General features: G+C 35.9%; 1 protein-coding gene across 9 annotated transcripts in view; it reads left to right on the top strand.

Moving 5' to 3' along the window:
- LOC149085566 (serine/threonine-protein kinase Sgk2-like) overlaps positions 1-13,965 on the top strand; it is a 125,321-nt gene that overhangs the window by 2,520 nt on the left and 108,836 nt on the right. The window contains exon 1 of one of the 9 annotated variants that reach the window (XM_089233670.1): positions 8,586-8,721. The exons of 3 other annotated variants lie outside the window; for them this stretch is intronic. In XM_089233670.1, the coding sequence (XP_089089796.1) occupies positions 8,700-8,721 (22 nt within the window). In that variant the 5' untranslated portion in view covers positions 8,586-8,699. Of the gene's footprint in view, positions 1-8,585; positions 8,722-13,809 lie in introns of those variants that run through there. 5 more of the 9 variants (XM_089233668.1, XM_089233669.1, XM_089233672.1 and 2 more) reach the window with 5 other exon arrangements.

Below are 13,965 nucleotides of genomic sequence, written 5' to 3'. Positions count from 1 at the left end.
ATTAAACTGCAAGTCCCTCGTGTACATAAAATAGTGTGGTGGTGCAGAGCCCTTGCTGTGGTGAGGCAAAATCGATCTATGAAGTCGACTCTTATCACCAAATTTCAGATTCGAACAAAATGCGGTTTTTCTGTTCTATGAACGGTAGATGCAAAGCCAGACTAGGTCATTTTGCGGTCCTGTGTGAGAATAGTTTTGTTGCCCTATTTAATATTTATATGCATGCCTAGAGATTTACTAATTTTTGCTCTTCACACATTCACCGAAAATAAATTTATGGAGGCCCCTTTAAAAAACATTGAATTTGGGCCCATCAAAGAACCAGAATGCAGGGCCGTCTTAACTAATGGGCATAGGACGACTTGAAGATTCGGGTAGATAGAAAGCATCCCATTAACAAGATTGAGAACAAAGCTTAAATGGGTTTTAAGGTTATTTGAAAAGGAATTTTTTCAAAACCTTTACATAGGGGCGTAAGCAGGATTGACCTTTGGTGGGGGTACAAAAAGCTTCGGAGGGGTTCCCGAAAAACTTAGAATTACCACCCTTCAAAAAGCATTTACATTAACAGAAATTGGTTAAAAAATACTATATAAAACGTATTTTATTTCGATATTTTAATTTTCTAATTTTTAGTCGGCTTTTGGGGGTACATGTCCCCCTTCCTTACTTACGCCTTCGGTCATGCCACGAACATCGTGATATTTCCCCAGTGGGACAATATGGTACACTATTCTAATTCACAACTAGTTAAAACGCTTACACATAACGATCATGACACAGAAATGTAAGAGTATTAGATGAATGCGTACGCACACTAATTACGGCTATAAATTAGCAAAGAAATATATTCATCTCGATTTATGTGTCAGAAATCAGAACGAAACAGCAAAAATATTTTATACAATAAACACTGTTTAAGTCAGAACATTGACGATACGGAGATAGTTTCTCCAGTTGCACAAAGTACAGCACTATGGTGCTATTCTGGCATCGGCCTAATGATGCACCATTTGGTCAATCGTTAGGCTAAGGCCGATTCCAGACGAGTGATTATCCCCGTGCACAAAAATTCACACAACGCACAAGCAGTTGTCACCATAGACTTAAGATATAAATAGACCGCGCACGCTATTCATAAAACTTGTCGAACGTGAAGAAAAGATGAGCAGTATTGTCGGGGAAAGAACAGGTTCTGCGCTATTACATTTGGCGCGTTTTCGCAGAAGCTAGGATGTTGCTGTAACGAAATTTGACTCAATTCGATCAAGTTGATGAAAACTTTCCTTCATTTTTTCAATGAATTTCACTCATTTTTATGTGAAATATTTAGGGAGTATCAGATTTGAAAAAATAAATTCTATAAAATAAACAAATATTGGAAAACGGAACAACGTATATGTTGTAAAGCCTAATTCATTTATATTTTTAAATATTCTCTTCATTCACTTTGTCGCTTTTAATTTCGAAAATTTATTTATACTAGGGGTTATTAAAACAAAAATATATCTTTCCAGAACATTACAATTACTCTATATACTCATAATTAATATATAATTAATTATAATGCATCATATTATGTTATGTAATGTAACACATTCACACTCATACCATATTCAGTCATGAAATAATATTCAAACAATAAGAAAAAGTTTCATTTCTAACATTCCTGAAAAACATTTTATAACCTCATCACACAAAACTGTGAACACTTACATAATATTTCAGGATTAAAATAGATTTTACTCAAGAAAATTACAGAATCTCATCATCAATTTCTCTAAATTATAAGAATTAAAATTCCATGTAGAGTATATATGTAATAATTTAAAGTGTGTGTATATATATATATAATATTTTAGGATATAATATTTCATATATATAATATAATATTTACACATGTCACACATATATATATATGTGACATATGTAATCTCTTCGCTCCAAAAGTATGCATATGTTAATCTTAATTTAAGGTATTAAATCGTTTTTAGAATGATTCTTTTTCAAGATAACATCTGAGGTACACAATATATGACTTCAGGTCTTAGTACAGATATTGACTCAAAAAATCAATTGAATAATTAATTTTCTTGTTTGAAGCGGCAATTTCACATACAACAAACATAAATTAATGAATAAAAAAATTTCTTTTCTGTAATAGTTTTATCTCAGGTGTGAAGAGGGGTAAAAATACTATTATTTTTAGAGGTCGTTATGCATTTTTATGCAAAACTGCAATTGTCTAGAGGGGGGGGGGGAAAGTTTTCCTCACATTCTATTTAAATAGAATATTTTTCATAAATTTCTCCTTCTGAAAAGCATATTTTCTTCCAAGTTGAGCAAAACTCGAATGAACTCACTAGCTCGCCAAATCTCGCCAAATCTTGCGGAGACGTATATTTCAGTTAAAACTTCATAAAACTCACAATTTCAATCATTTATTGCCAAAAATTCTATTAAAACATTTAATAATGATTCATGACATTTGAATTTTACCAAAACTTGGAACTTTAATTGAATTAAATCCAAAATGGAGTCGTTAAAAACTGAGATTACGTCAGAAATCCATTGCATCGTCAATTTAATATTCAAATTTTTAATTTATAAGAAGGGGAATAAGCAAAAAAGTATTCCCTTGTGAAAGGATACTGGTCCCCCTTTCCTAAACCGCTCAGAACATCCGAAAGCTGCGCAAGTGTTGGCCATTCTAATCAAAAATAAGACAGCGCGTGTAGATCGTCATACGAGTAGCCATAAGGAAAGCATTACCAGCGAGATTCCCTGACCAGCCTTTCGACCGGAGTCACGTGACTCCGGATCTTTGCTTCACATTGTAACCCCTCGCGCGCACTCTATAGTATTATTACTCTGTGGTTGTCACAGACGAGATCCGTTTTGTGCAAGAACTGGTTTAAAGAAGAAAAACGCCCCGTCCGTGAAGTGTTGTTTTTCACGTTCGCGATCGTTTGGCAATTCCAGTTACTCTTTTCGATCACGGGCGTAATATTACGTCCAAACTCCAGTGGAATGAAGTTAAACAAGTTCTCCGTGTTTTCTTTCTCTTCATCATCGGCTTAATAGCAACCCTATTATCTACGGAAGAATTTTTTGACGTATCTCTACTATATACATGTAAGAGCGAAAGAGAACTAAAAACTTATCTATTATACTTTTTCCTTTTATATTTCTCCCCCCCCCCCACTTCATCGTTTTTCTAACATGCAGTTAGGTTAGGACAAGGTTACCATATTTATTGCTGATTTAATTAGAGATGATCCAATTTTCTTGCCAAACGCTTGCACGTGAAGTGGTTCCTTCTCAAAGCGAGCATAATCCCGTTCTTGAAGTACCGCTGTTATGGCATCTGCCTAGGGCCGGAATTACACTATAAAAGTTTGATAAAAGTTCGTTTATAAAATCTGAAAAATGCAACCAATAGGCGGATCAGTTAAGTTCGCTCGAATGTAACGTGCTTATTGGTTACATTTTTCAAGTTTTATAAAATAATTTTTATCAAACTTTTATAGTGTAATGCCGGCCTTACAGGCAACCGGCATTACATTATGAAAGTTTGATAAACGTTCTTTTATAAAATTTGATGCAGCCAATAAGCCTGTTGGTTTACGTTCGCTCGAATGTAACCGATACGCTTATTGTTACATTTTTCAAGTTTTATAAAATTTTTTATCAAACTTTTATTGTGTAATACCGGTTTTAGTTTCACATATTGTGCATCAATATTTCTCCCGCGACTCTCTTGTTGACAAAGCAAATGTTCAAATATTTAGGATTTGTTTCGCTTTTCAAAACCACGTATTTGTTGTAGGCGCATCTGTTTCCGGAATGAAATAATGATGCGCTTTTTTACCGACTCGGCGATTGCGTGAACAATTTAGATTCGTGTTTCTCAATCGTTTTTAAACCATGACCCCTCGTCTAGATGACTAAAAAACATGCGATTTTTTTTTTAATATCTCCGGTTCCATTGCCATAAAATGCAAAATGATTCCGTGTTTGACTTAGTAAATAATTCACATTTCTCGCACAGTATTTCACCATGTTTGTTAGTAGGAAATGCCATGACAAAAACAGCTTTATTTCATAGATTTTTTGTATTCTCGATACAAAAAAACTGTTTTTCTTGGTTGGAAATTACGTTGATGTCGCTACTTCATGGTTGCATACACGAGTGTTCAAAGTCCAGAGCATCGCAGCGAATATACACTATACAGGGTGTCCTGTAAGTCCTAATTCAGTCTTTATCTCATCAACCGTTCGTCGTAGAGGTACAATTCTAATTTAAAAAATGCTCAATGTGTTCAAAATTCACTCTACCAGTTTTTATAGTGTGAAAATACTGCTGCTGTGGTGGTCGAGTGGTCCTAGTGATGGACTCGCAACGCGAGGACTCTGGTTTGAACCCCGCCGTTGCACAGTGGTTGGTTGGCTGAAGTTGGTTTTCTGTACTTCCAAACTTCGCGTCGCGAGTGCGAGCCAATCTCCCAGTTGAAAGTCTCACCACAGAGCAGCAGGACTACAACGGTACAACTATTGAATCATAACACTTAACTCATAGTTAGAAAAATTTATGGGTGATGGCAGCACTACACATAACAAGCATTACACAATAACAAACTTTACGTTAGGTTCACAACACGAACACGCACTTTTCAATATGCATAGTTCACAGAAGTTATAGTTAGAAGTTCCTCAAGGAATATGGACGAGGTGCATGTGTGTGGTTTAGTAGTGTGAAATACTGTCTGATAAAATAAAAAGTATGAATTTTATACGCTCCCCCCCCCCTCCCGTTCTCTCTCCAACTTCCAATTTGAGAGTTGTTACTTTATCTCTCCTGAGGCCAACAAAAAAATTCCATGTTAGAAAGTGCAATCTTCGCCGAGATATTTGAAATCAAAAAATCAAAGAAAAGTTGCGAAAGAACGACTTAAATGAGGGAAAGAAGTGTGTTTATGCTGTTCTATCGCAACTGTTCTCCGTTTTTGAATTCAAATATCTCGGCGAATATTGCACTTGGAAACATGGAAATGTTTGTTAGCCTCGGGAGAGACAGGGTAACAACTTTCTAATTAGAAGTTAGAGAACAGAAGGGACGTATAAAAATTTGGTTTTTTTATAACGTTATATGTTCTCTCAAAACTGGTAATGGGTGATTTCTGGACACATTTTTTGAGTATTTTTTTAATTAAAACCTTCTTACATCAACCGTTCGTCGTATATAGATGTAAAAACCGTATCAGACATACACCCGGTATTGCCGTGTGTGTGTACACTTTGAAATTTCGATAATTTTTTCGAATTTCTAGAAAAATACTGGAATGAGAATCGTTCTGAAATTTCGGTTACGTTAGCCTTACTCTTGTACTCAATTCTCAGTGAAAATTGGTCACGAGCTTTTGGGGGATCGAGAAAAAATAAAATAGAAAAATATTTTTGATCAATCCTTGTATCGGGAAGAGCTACAAATAAGTTTCGCAAAATATTTTACTTGCCCTTTTCAATTTGTCTATTTTTGCGAAAATTGCGTGTATTTTCACAAAGATATTGTTTCTCCTATAAATCCCAATTTCCATCACATGTGTTGTTTTTTTTTTTTTGCTGCTCACAACAAGTGAAATTTTCAACCAAATTTAACGAAACTTACAAAAAATTTGAGAACGTAGAAATTTACAATTTTTACTGAAATTGGAAATAAAACCATTGGACATTTCATGAGATATAAGCAATCAAAAGAAATAATTTTTAAGTACGAATGCGCGAAAGATATGAACTTTTTCTTAACAATTTGATATAGAGCAACTTTTGTGAAAACCAAAGTTGAATATCATGAAAATTCAGAAAGAAATCGAGACACGAGAGAGAACTTGAGCTGTAATTCAAATTATTTGCTGAAAGTAGCTGGATAAGGGATTTTCCTAAAACTGATCTCTCGGTTGATTTTTAGGATTTTCCTCAAATTGATCATTTGATTATTTTGAGAATAAGCCCACAACATTATGTGAATGAGCAAAGACGCGTGTCTGATACCATACAAGAGAAATTCTTGAGCATAACACGTGTATGTATGGTGTCAAATGACAAAATAATCGAAATATCAATTTGTGGGAAATCCCTCATCCAGCTACTCAGCAAGTAACTTAAATTACAGCTCCCAATATCGTCAATATCTTTTTGAATTTTCATGATACTGTATTCAACTGTAATTTTTACAAAAGTTGCTCTAATTAATTAACCGTAAAAATTAATTAACCTTAATTAATCTTTAATTCCCTTAGAGACATTTTGCTGGTGAACTGTTCATCCTAGAGGTATTCTTCTAATCTGAAAAAGTATTCAAATAACGCATGAATACGTCATTCATATTGCAAACGGGATTGTGTAGTTATTCAAATAAAGAAATCAACTTTCTGTACGGTCACCCTGTCCTAAAAAAACCAATTAGAAAGTTGATGCCTTGGCCAACAAAAGACGTTCCACGTTTCTAAGCGCAATATCCCTGAGATACTTGAATTCATAAAATCAGAAAAGGTGGGGGGAAAGAACAGCATGAGCTTGTCCTTTAGTTCATTCTTTTCTTTCCCAACTTTTCTCCAATTTTTGAATTAAAATATTTCGGCGAATATTACTTAGAAAAGTGAAATTTTTCGTTAATGTCAGAAGAGACAGGACAACTTTTTTTAATTAGGTTTTTTAGAACATATCCGTATAAAAAGTGAATTTTTTAATTTTGATAAATATACAACCCCTTGCAATATGAATCACATCTGAGTTTCAAACGTTGTGCGGATACTTTTCTTCCTTATCATCAGGGCCCGGATGTTGTCATTTGCATTTTTCTGCTTTTTTCACTGTTAGGGCCTTTCTTGGCATTTCCATGATATTTTTTTTAATTTTTTTGACAATTTTATGAATATTCCGATTGCATTAAGCACTTATGAGAAAAATATCCTTGAATTTCTTGGAAAATAAAATAAAGGATGCTTTTTGGTGTCCTAACCATAGGCATACACAGGGTTTCCTGGGAGGAGTTTCATTTTTTATTGCAAAAAAACCCTATTCTCCCCCCTCCCCCAGTACGCCAGTCATGGCCACCAGATCTAGCAACAAGACCCTTCGATCAGATTCTTCACGGGCCTCTCAACTTTTTCGTGAATTTCTTGTGAAAAAAAAGATAAGAATCGTCTCTCGGGCCACCGAGCCGGAGCCCTGTAAGCCCCACCCTTGTGGGTGCCATAACGCCAGTGTCCCTAACCGAGTCATGAATTATAACTCGCTTATTAGAAAAATTGTTATTTTTGATGAAATCCAAACGAGAAAGGAAAAAAACTTGAGGAAAAAAAAAGATTTTTGATGCAGTCAAACTTTTTCTTCCGACATTCGAACATAACCGGTTTTTCAAGAGAACTTTGTTTTATTAGCTTGATAGCATTTTTTAAGATTTTTTTAGGGCAACAAAATCTGGGCAGATTTTAATCCCAGATTTTAAGGCCCGTTATGAAGTTGCTCTTAAATGATCCACATACAGCTATTTCATTGTTTTCTCCTTTTTCGTCACTTGTCTGTTAATTATCCCTTGCTAGGGTGCCCTTAAACAGATCCTATGTCTTCTAGGCAGGGCCGTTGCCAGAAGTTTCTTTCGGAGGGGATAACTGATGTTTCAGGGGGAACCAAAGTGACAAAACAATAGACTTAACCATGTTACTCCATAAAAATCAGCAATTTTCCAACATTTTGGGGGGCCGGACCCCCTAGTCCCACCCTCTAACGGTTTTTCTTCCAGGGGCCGTGTATGGCTTTAGAGTGAGAATCCTTGAATTTTAGACTAGTTCCTTTACGGGCGTCAACATTTCATATAAATTACAATAATGTATCGTGGATTCCAACGCATTCATATAAACAGCGTATTTCTTCACCGATGGTTATTATCACAATATAAATGAACTAAGTACTACCAAATAATCTTTTTATTTCATCCTCTTTTTACACCGGATTGAGTTTTGGATTATTAAATAATAGCGGCAATTTGATAACAGTGTTATCATAACGTACGAGTTCTTTGCGTTTCCTTTTTAAGACATGTAACTTACTTATCCTTTACCATCGACAGGGATTTTACGAACACAGCTGGTTTCTGTTTTGATGTCATTCTATTAATATCATTTCTCAAGATCACAACTTTCAAATTGATTCGAAAAAAAAGGACAATTTTCAAACATGCAGTTTCTGAAAGAACTTACGTGGACTTAATTATTTTCGGCCATTTCCAGAAAAAAAGAATTCAAAATGAAGTTTCTTGTTTTTTCTCCATTTTTTTTTTTTTTCTCGAAAGTTAATGAGACGATTTGTTTTCTTGTTCAGAATTTAACATAAAACCGTAAGTGCAATTTCAGAAACTGGGAACGTATGTTATTTTAAATGTCTAAGTAAATTCTTTTATGGAAGAAAACATAAGCGTTATCGAGCTTATCTTCTTGGTTCGGACAGTCGCCGGCATAAATTTCTTTCTTGAGATGATTGCGATAAATTCTCATTGAGAGAGCAACAACAGCAAAAAAAAAAAAAAAAAGAGAAATTTCAACGCGGGGATTATGTGTTAAGCAGATTTCAAGCTCAGATGTATGTTGTTCATTCGAAACACGCTCGCTTCTCCAAGAGAATAGTAAATACACTTTCCGATGCATTTCTTACGACGTAAAGGTTGGTTTTACACTCTTTTCTCACCTGTTTATAATTCTGTATATGTTTGGAGAAAATCGTACCTCTAATCTGGTAAGTCGCTCAAGAGACATCCAACTTCGTTTTACTTTTTTTTATAAAAACAAATCTCGTTTAAATATCTCGTCTTTCGTCGATGAAAACTATTCAATGATTTTGAAAAGTCAGATGCGCTTTAAGTTACTTTGAAGCCATGTTATGTTACGGTAATGTATAAAGGTAACGAGGGGTCAATTGGTATAATCATGTATGTTACGGTAAATGTGTGTGATAAATCTGTTATTATATGCGTAATCACCAATCGTCTCGATAAGTTTAAATATGGAAGAAAACATGGAAATATCACAAACTCATTTGTGCCCCGAGTATTTTTTCCGAAAAAATTTGCAACACAAACGTTTTTCTGTTAAGCTGTATTCAAACCAGTATAGTGGGTACACACAAATGGGTTAATTCAACAAAGTTTTGTCCGTAAATGTGATGCATGCACTAAGCGTATTTTGCCATAAAAATCCAATTAAAATATATGTAAAAATAAATTTGTCTTTTTTTTTTTTTTTGTTAATGTTGGCTTTCTTCATGTTTATAAATTTTTGTTTGCACGTGTTAACATGAGCAAACAAATGTACTAGCATTCTCCATCATATTCATTATTCTAGATTGACGTTTACGTGAAATGTCCGGAAAATTTAATTTATTGATTTATCATATTCACCAATACAAGCTGGGCATTATACATAATCACTGGTAAATATGATAAAATCGCAATAATTGTCAAACTTCCCAAATTGGATTTATCATATTTACCGTAACCACTTTCGTAACCTAAAATGTTTGAGGGGGAACCTGATTTTACTCCCTTCACTGTGGAATGTTCTTTGTTTCCGCCCACTCCTCTAAAGGTTGATACCCGGGGCAGTTGTCCTTAAAAGCTAGCATCCCACTATGACGGGGTCCAGGCCTCGGTTAAGCAATAATTTGACTTTCAATACAAAGGCCGTAGAATAATGATGGAAGGGAAGGTTTTTCTCTCCTGCCAAGCATCTTCCTTTGAAATTTCCGAAAAAGTACTGCTTTTCTTGACGGCCGCTGTGGTGGTCGAGTGGTCATAGTGACGGACTCGCACCGCGAGGATCCGGGTTCGAACCCCACCGGTGCCACAGTGGTGGTCGGCTGAAGTTGGTTTTCTGTGGTTTCCAACTTCAAGGCGCGAATGCGAGCCGATCTCCCCGTTAAAGTCTCGCCACAGAGAGCAACAGGCCTACAACGTAACAAATACATCATCATTACATCAATCATTACACTTCACTCACAATTTGAAGTATAGATGGCAGCACTGAAATATCAAGCACAACACTAGCTACACACTCAGACTGTTAGGTGCACTCATTTTGTTCCAGACTCTGCCACGAAGCTGGGCTTGAAGAGATCTCGGCAACGGGATAAGTCCGGTGGCAGAGCCCCTGGCGTTCATTCATTCATGCTTTTCTTGACGCCGGCTGCGGTCGCCGATAGCAGTTTGCTGTTTATGGTCCAACAAAGACTTTTATTACCTTTTACTTTAATTATCTGTCTTTGTTAGACATAAATAGCCAAATGCTATTAGCAATCGCAACCCGCGTCAAGAAAAGCCGTACTTTTTCGGAAATTTCAAAGGAAGATGCTTGGTGGGGGAGAAAAACCTCCCGTTTCGTCATTATTCTATGGCCTTTGTATTGAAAGTCATAAATTATTGCTTCACCGAGGACGATGCCTGGACCCAGTCATAGTAGGATGGTAGCATTACCTTTCTCTGGTTTCGCCAGTGCCGTAACATATATGTTCTTTTTCAAAAAATTAACCCCGAGATCAAATTAGAAAGCCAAAATTAACAGTACGGTTGTATGATTTGCATTTTTATCTTCTAAGAGGTTCTTTTCAAGCATATCGGTAACATAAAAATTGTATAAAAAAGATTGAATTACAACCTCTAGAGAAATAGCTTATCTAGTCGCCTTAGGGTATGATTATAGTGCACGCGTGTTTCCGATTCTGGAAACCCGCATCGTCTCCGATTGGTTAAAAACCTGAATTTAAAGCTAAAAAAAAAGGTTTAAATTCGGGTTTTTAACCAATCGGAGACGAATCGGGTTTCCAGAATCGGAAACGCGTGCACTATAATTAGATTGAATAAGTCTTCAAATGCCAAATTATATTTCCTCTTTGTTTAAAAAAATTAGAACATCTGACTAGAAACGGGATATCGCATGAATATTTTCATGCAAATTTACATCAACTTGATCTAATTCGTGTTTTATGTTTTCCCTTGTGTTATGTATGCAAACCTAAAATAGTTCAACCTTCGCATTACGGGTAGAAAACCGGGATATTTCTGCAAACGCAAAATTGCATGTGTATTTGCTTGGACAGTATGATAAAACGCATGCTAATATTGTACGAATACTCTACTGGGGCCCATCTTTCGCCTTGATCATGAATTTTATGCATACGTGTATGCTGGTGACAACAGCTTACGTTTAGTGCAAATTACGTATTCTACGATTTTTTATCAACTTAGTTTTCAAAATGCAATTTATTGCAGAGATATTCATAGAAGAAATATGATTTAAATCTTTCTGGTTTTTCTGTTAATTTTTCTACAAAATAGTATAACTTGAAGACCTTTTGCGCTTACATTCATTTATGCCAGTTTTTCTCAAAGTGAGTGCCACTGCTCCCAAGAGCGTCGCGTCTGGCTGAGGATATTTGTTTGTGCCCTTTCAACGGTTAGAACAAGTATCTTCAACCTATTTCTCGTAAGCACGGTCGATCGCTGTTCCTGATTTTGTATTCGCGAGTCATTTGATTGATACCCCCATTCAAATTTCATCCATCGTGCCGATTCGCCGATGTCAGAGTTGCTGCATGAATGCTCTTCTGATACGGTAATGGATACGGCGTTGCTCGAGACGCTGAAAATGTTGAAGAGATCTTCGTTAGGAGGAACCAAATTTTTATATAACCGAAATGTAACATTTTCAAAAGCAAGGATGCCGCAGGTGTCAAAAGTTTGGAAAAGTTATAGCATAAGCTATAAATTTTCAGCAATAAGCACCGGCTCTTATCAGTCTTATTAATATATATTTTTTTTGACAAAAGTTTCTAAAGCCGGGATTACACTAAAAGTTTGACAAGAGGTTCTTTTATAAAACTTGAAAAAAACAACCAACAAGCGTATCGGTTACATTTGAGCGAATTTAACCAATAAGCCTATTAGTTGTTTTTTCAAGTTTCGTAAAAGATCTTTTATAAAAATTTTATAATGTAATCCCGGTTTAAGTAGATTGGAAATCCTGTACGCCAGTAGCGGAAATGGGACGTGCTTTGAACGCTCATATCTTAAAGCAAGGGTATTCAACCTTTAGAAGACTGCAGGCAACTTCATTGGTTTGAAAACTTGTCGTGGGCCACTTAGTGATCTGTAAATGTGTTTAGTTAGTTTTTAAAAAATTGAGTTTTAGGTCGCTGGCCTCATCAGATGGCTTCGAATCTGATGAGGCCAGCGGGCCATGGTTTTGAGCATGCATGTCTTAAAGGACACAATGCACGTAGAAGTGAAGTAATTTATATGGATGGGTAGATATTAAAACAAATGCATGGGTTTCCCAGTCCCATGGTTTTCCCTCAATGGTCTCATTAAGCATCGTGCTATTGAATGTAAAATCGGCTGAAACCACACCATATCATTAATCAAGAATAGCCAGAATCCCTTTTAGAAACATTAATTGCCAATTGATTCGAATCTTTTTCAAAACCAATGCTCTTAAGAGGCATTATGATAGTCACTGCGACAAAAGCTCTTTCGGTCAAAAGCCATCTGGCACAGGCTAACACGCAGATGTATTTTTTATAATTCTTCTCATATAATTAGCCTATTTGATTGCGTATCGTGCTACAATGAAACAGCCATCCACTAAAACCTGTATAATCTTTCAGTTTTTACGCTAAGTGTATGGCAAATTGTTTTCTGTTTATTTTTCGTCGCATCTTGGTGAAGGCCAACTTTTTTTCCCCCTCGTATACTTCAAACGCAAAATACATAAATATGACCGAGTGAGATGATAGTGATTTTATATGAATGAATTCTCAAGAAACCTCGTAAACCTTACTTTAGAACATTCATACTCATTCCATGACTGGCAAAATGTGGTTCTCGGTGTCATCTAATGTGGCCCGTGACCTAAAACCTCGGATCACTTAAGTGACCCACGGTGCAGTTTCAAATCATTAAAGTGGTCCGCGGCACGTTTACAAATCACTTCAGTGACCCGCGATCACTTAAACAGCTCGCAGCATATTCACAGATCACTAAAGCAGCCCGCGACACATTTCCAGATCACTTAAGCATCCAGTGGTGCATTTACAGATCACTTGAGTGGCCCGCGACACATTTTTAAACCAATGAAGTTCCCGCGCTCACAAAAAGTTGAGCACCATTCAGTGGCGTCGGAGCTGGGCGTGCTGCGAGTGATCGAGCACCCAAGGAAATTTGTAGAACGGGTCCGAGCACCCCAAGAATTGATTCAGACATCAATTTTCTTATATGTAATTGAAGTGGAGAACCCCACTGGTTCGAAGCACTTCCGACGCCCCAGCTACCATTGCTTTAGAATATCACTATTTTTACGCTTCAAATCGTCATGGTCACAAAGGAAATGAAACACTACATGAAAATAGTGTAGAACAGTATTTTAAATTTTCTGTAATCAAGGATACAATAAGTTCTTTCAAAGCAAGCAATCTGTAAATATTATGAACATTTTTTCTTTTTTTCAGTGTAAAATGGATAAACTCGTAAGAACAAAATCGTGGGCATATTTTTTTTTTCTTACCTGTTTTGTTGATTTACAGTCCAATTATAAACAGATAATGGACGAGTTTCTTTGAAACGATAAGTTTTTTTTTTTAAATATTTTACCAATATTTTCGATAGATATTCTATGCTTATCTCGATTCATATCCTAATTAGAATGAAATAGAGATACACATTAGTCCCCGTTATCATCTCGTACTGAACTTTGATCAGTTTGCGCATTCGATATGATCCGCCTTCTTTTCTCTTATCAATCTTTAAACTGTTATGGCATAGTTTTCCCCCTTTTGTAGGATACAAAAATATGCTTCAAGTGCATTTTGTTTGGATTTTTTCAAGGATATTATTAAACTATAATCAAGTTTAGTTAACCA

The sequence above is a fragment of the Pholcus phalangioides genome, unplaced genomic scaffold (genome assembly GCF_987345545.1).
Source record: "Pholcus phalangioides strain wild (caught in Gottingen) unplaced genomic scaffold, Ppha-v1.0 ptg000007l_1, whole genome shotgun sequence".
NCBI lineage: Eukaryota > Metazoa > Arthropoda > Arachnida > Araneae > Pholcidae > Pholcus > Pholcus phalangioides.
This window is presented reverse-complemented; position numbering and strand designations above follow the sequence as displayed.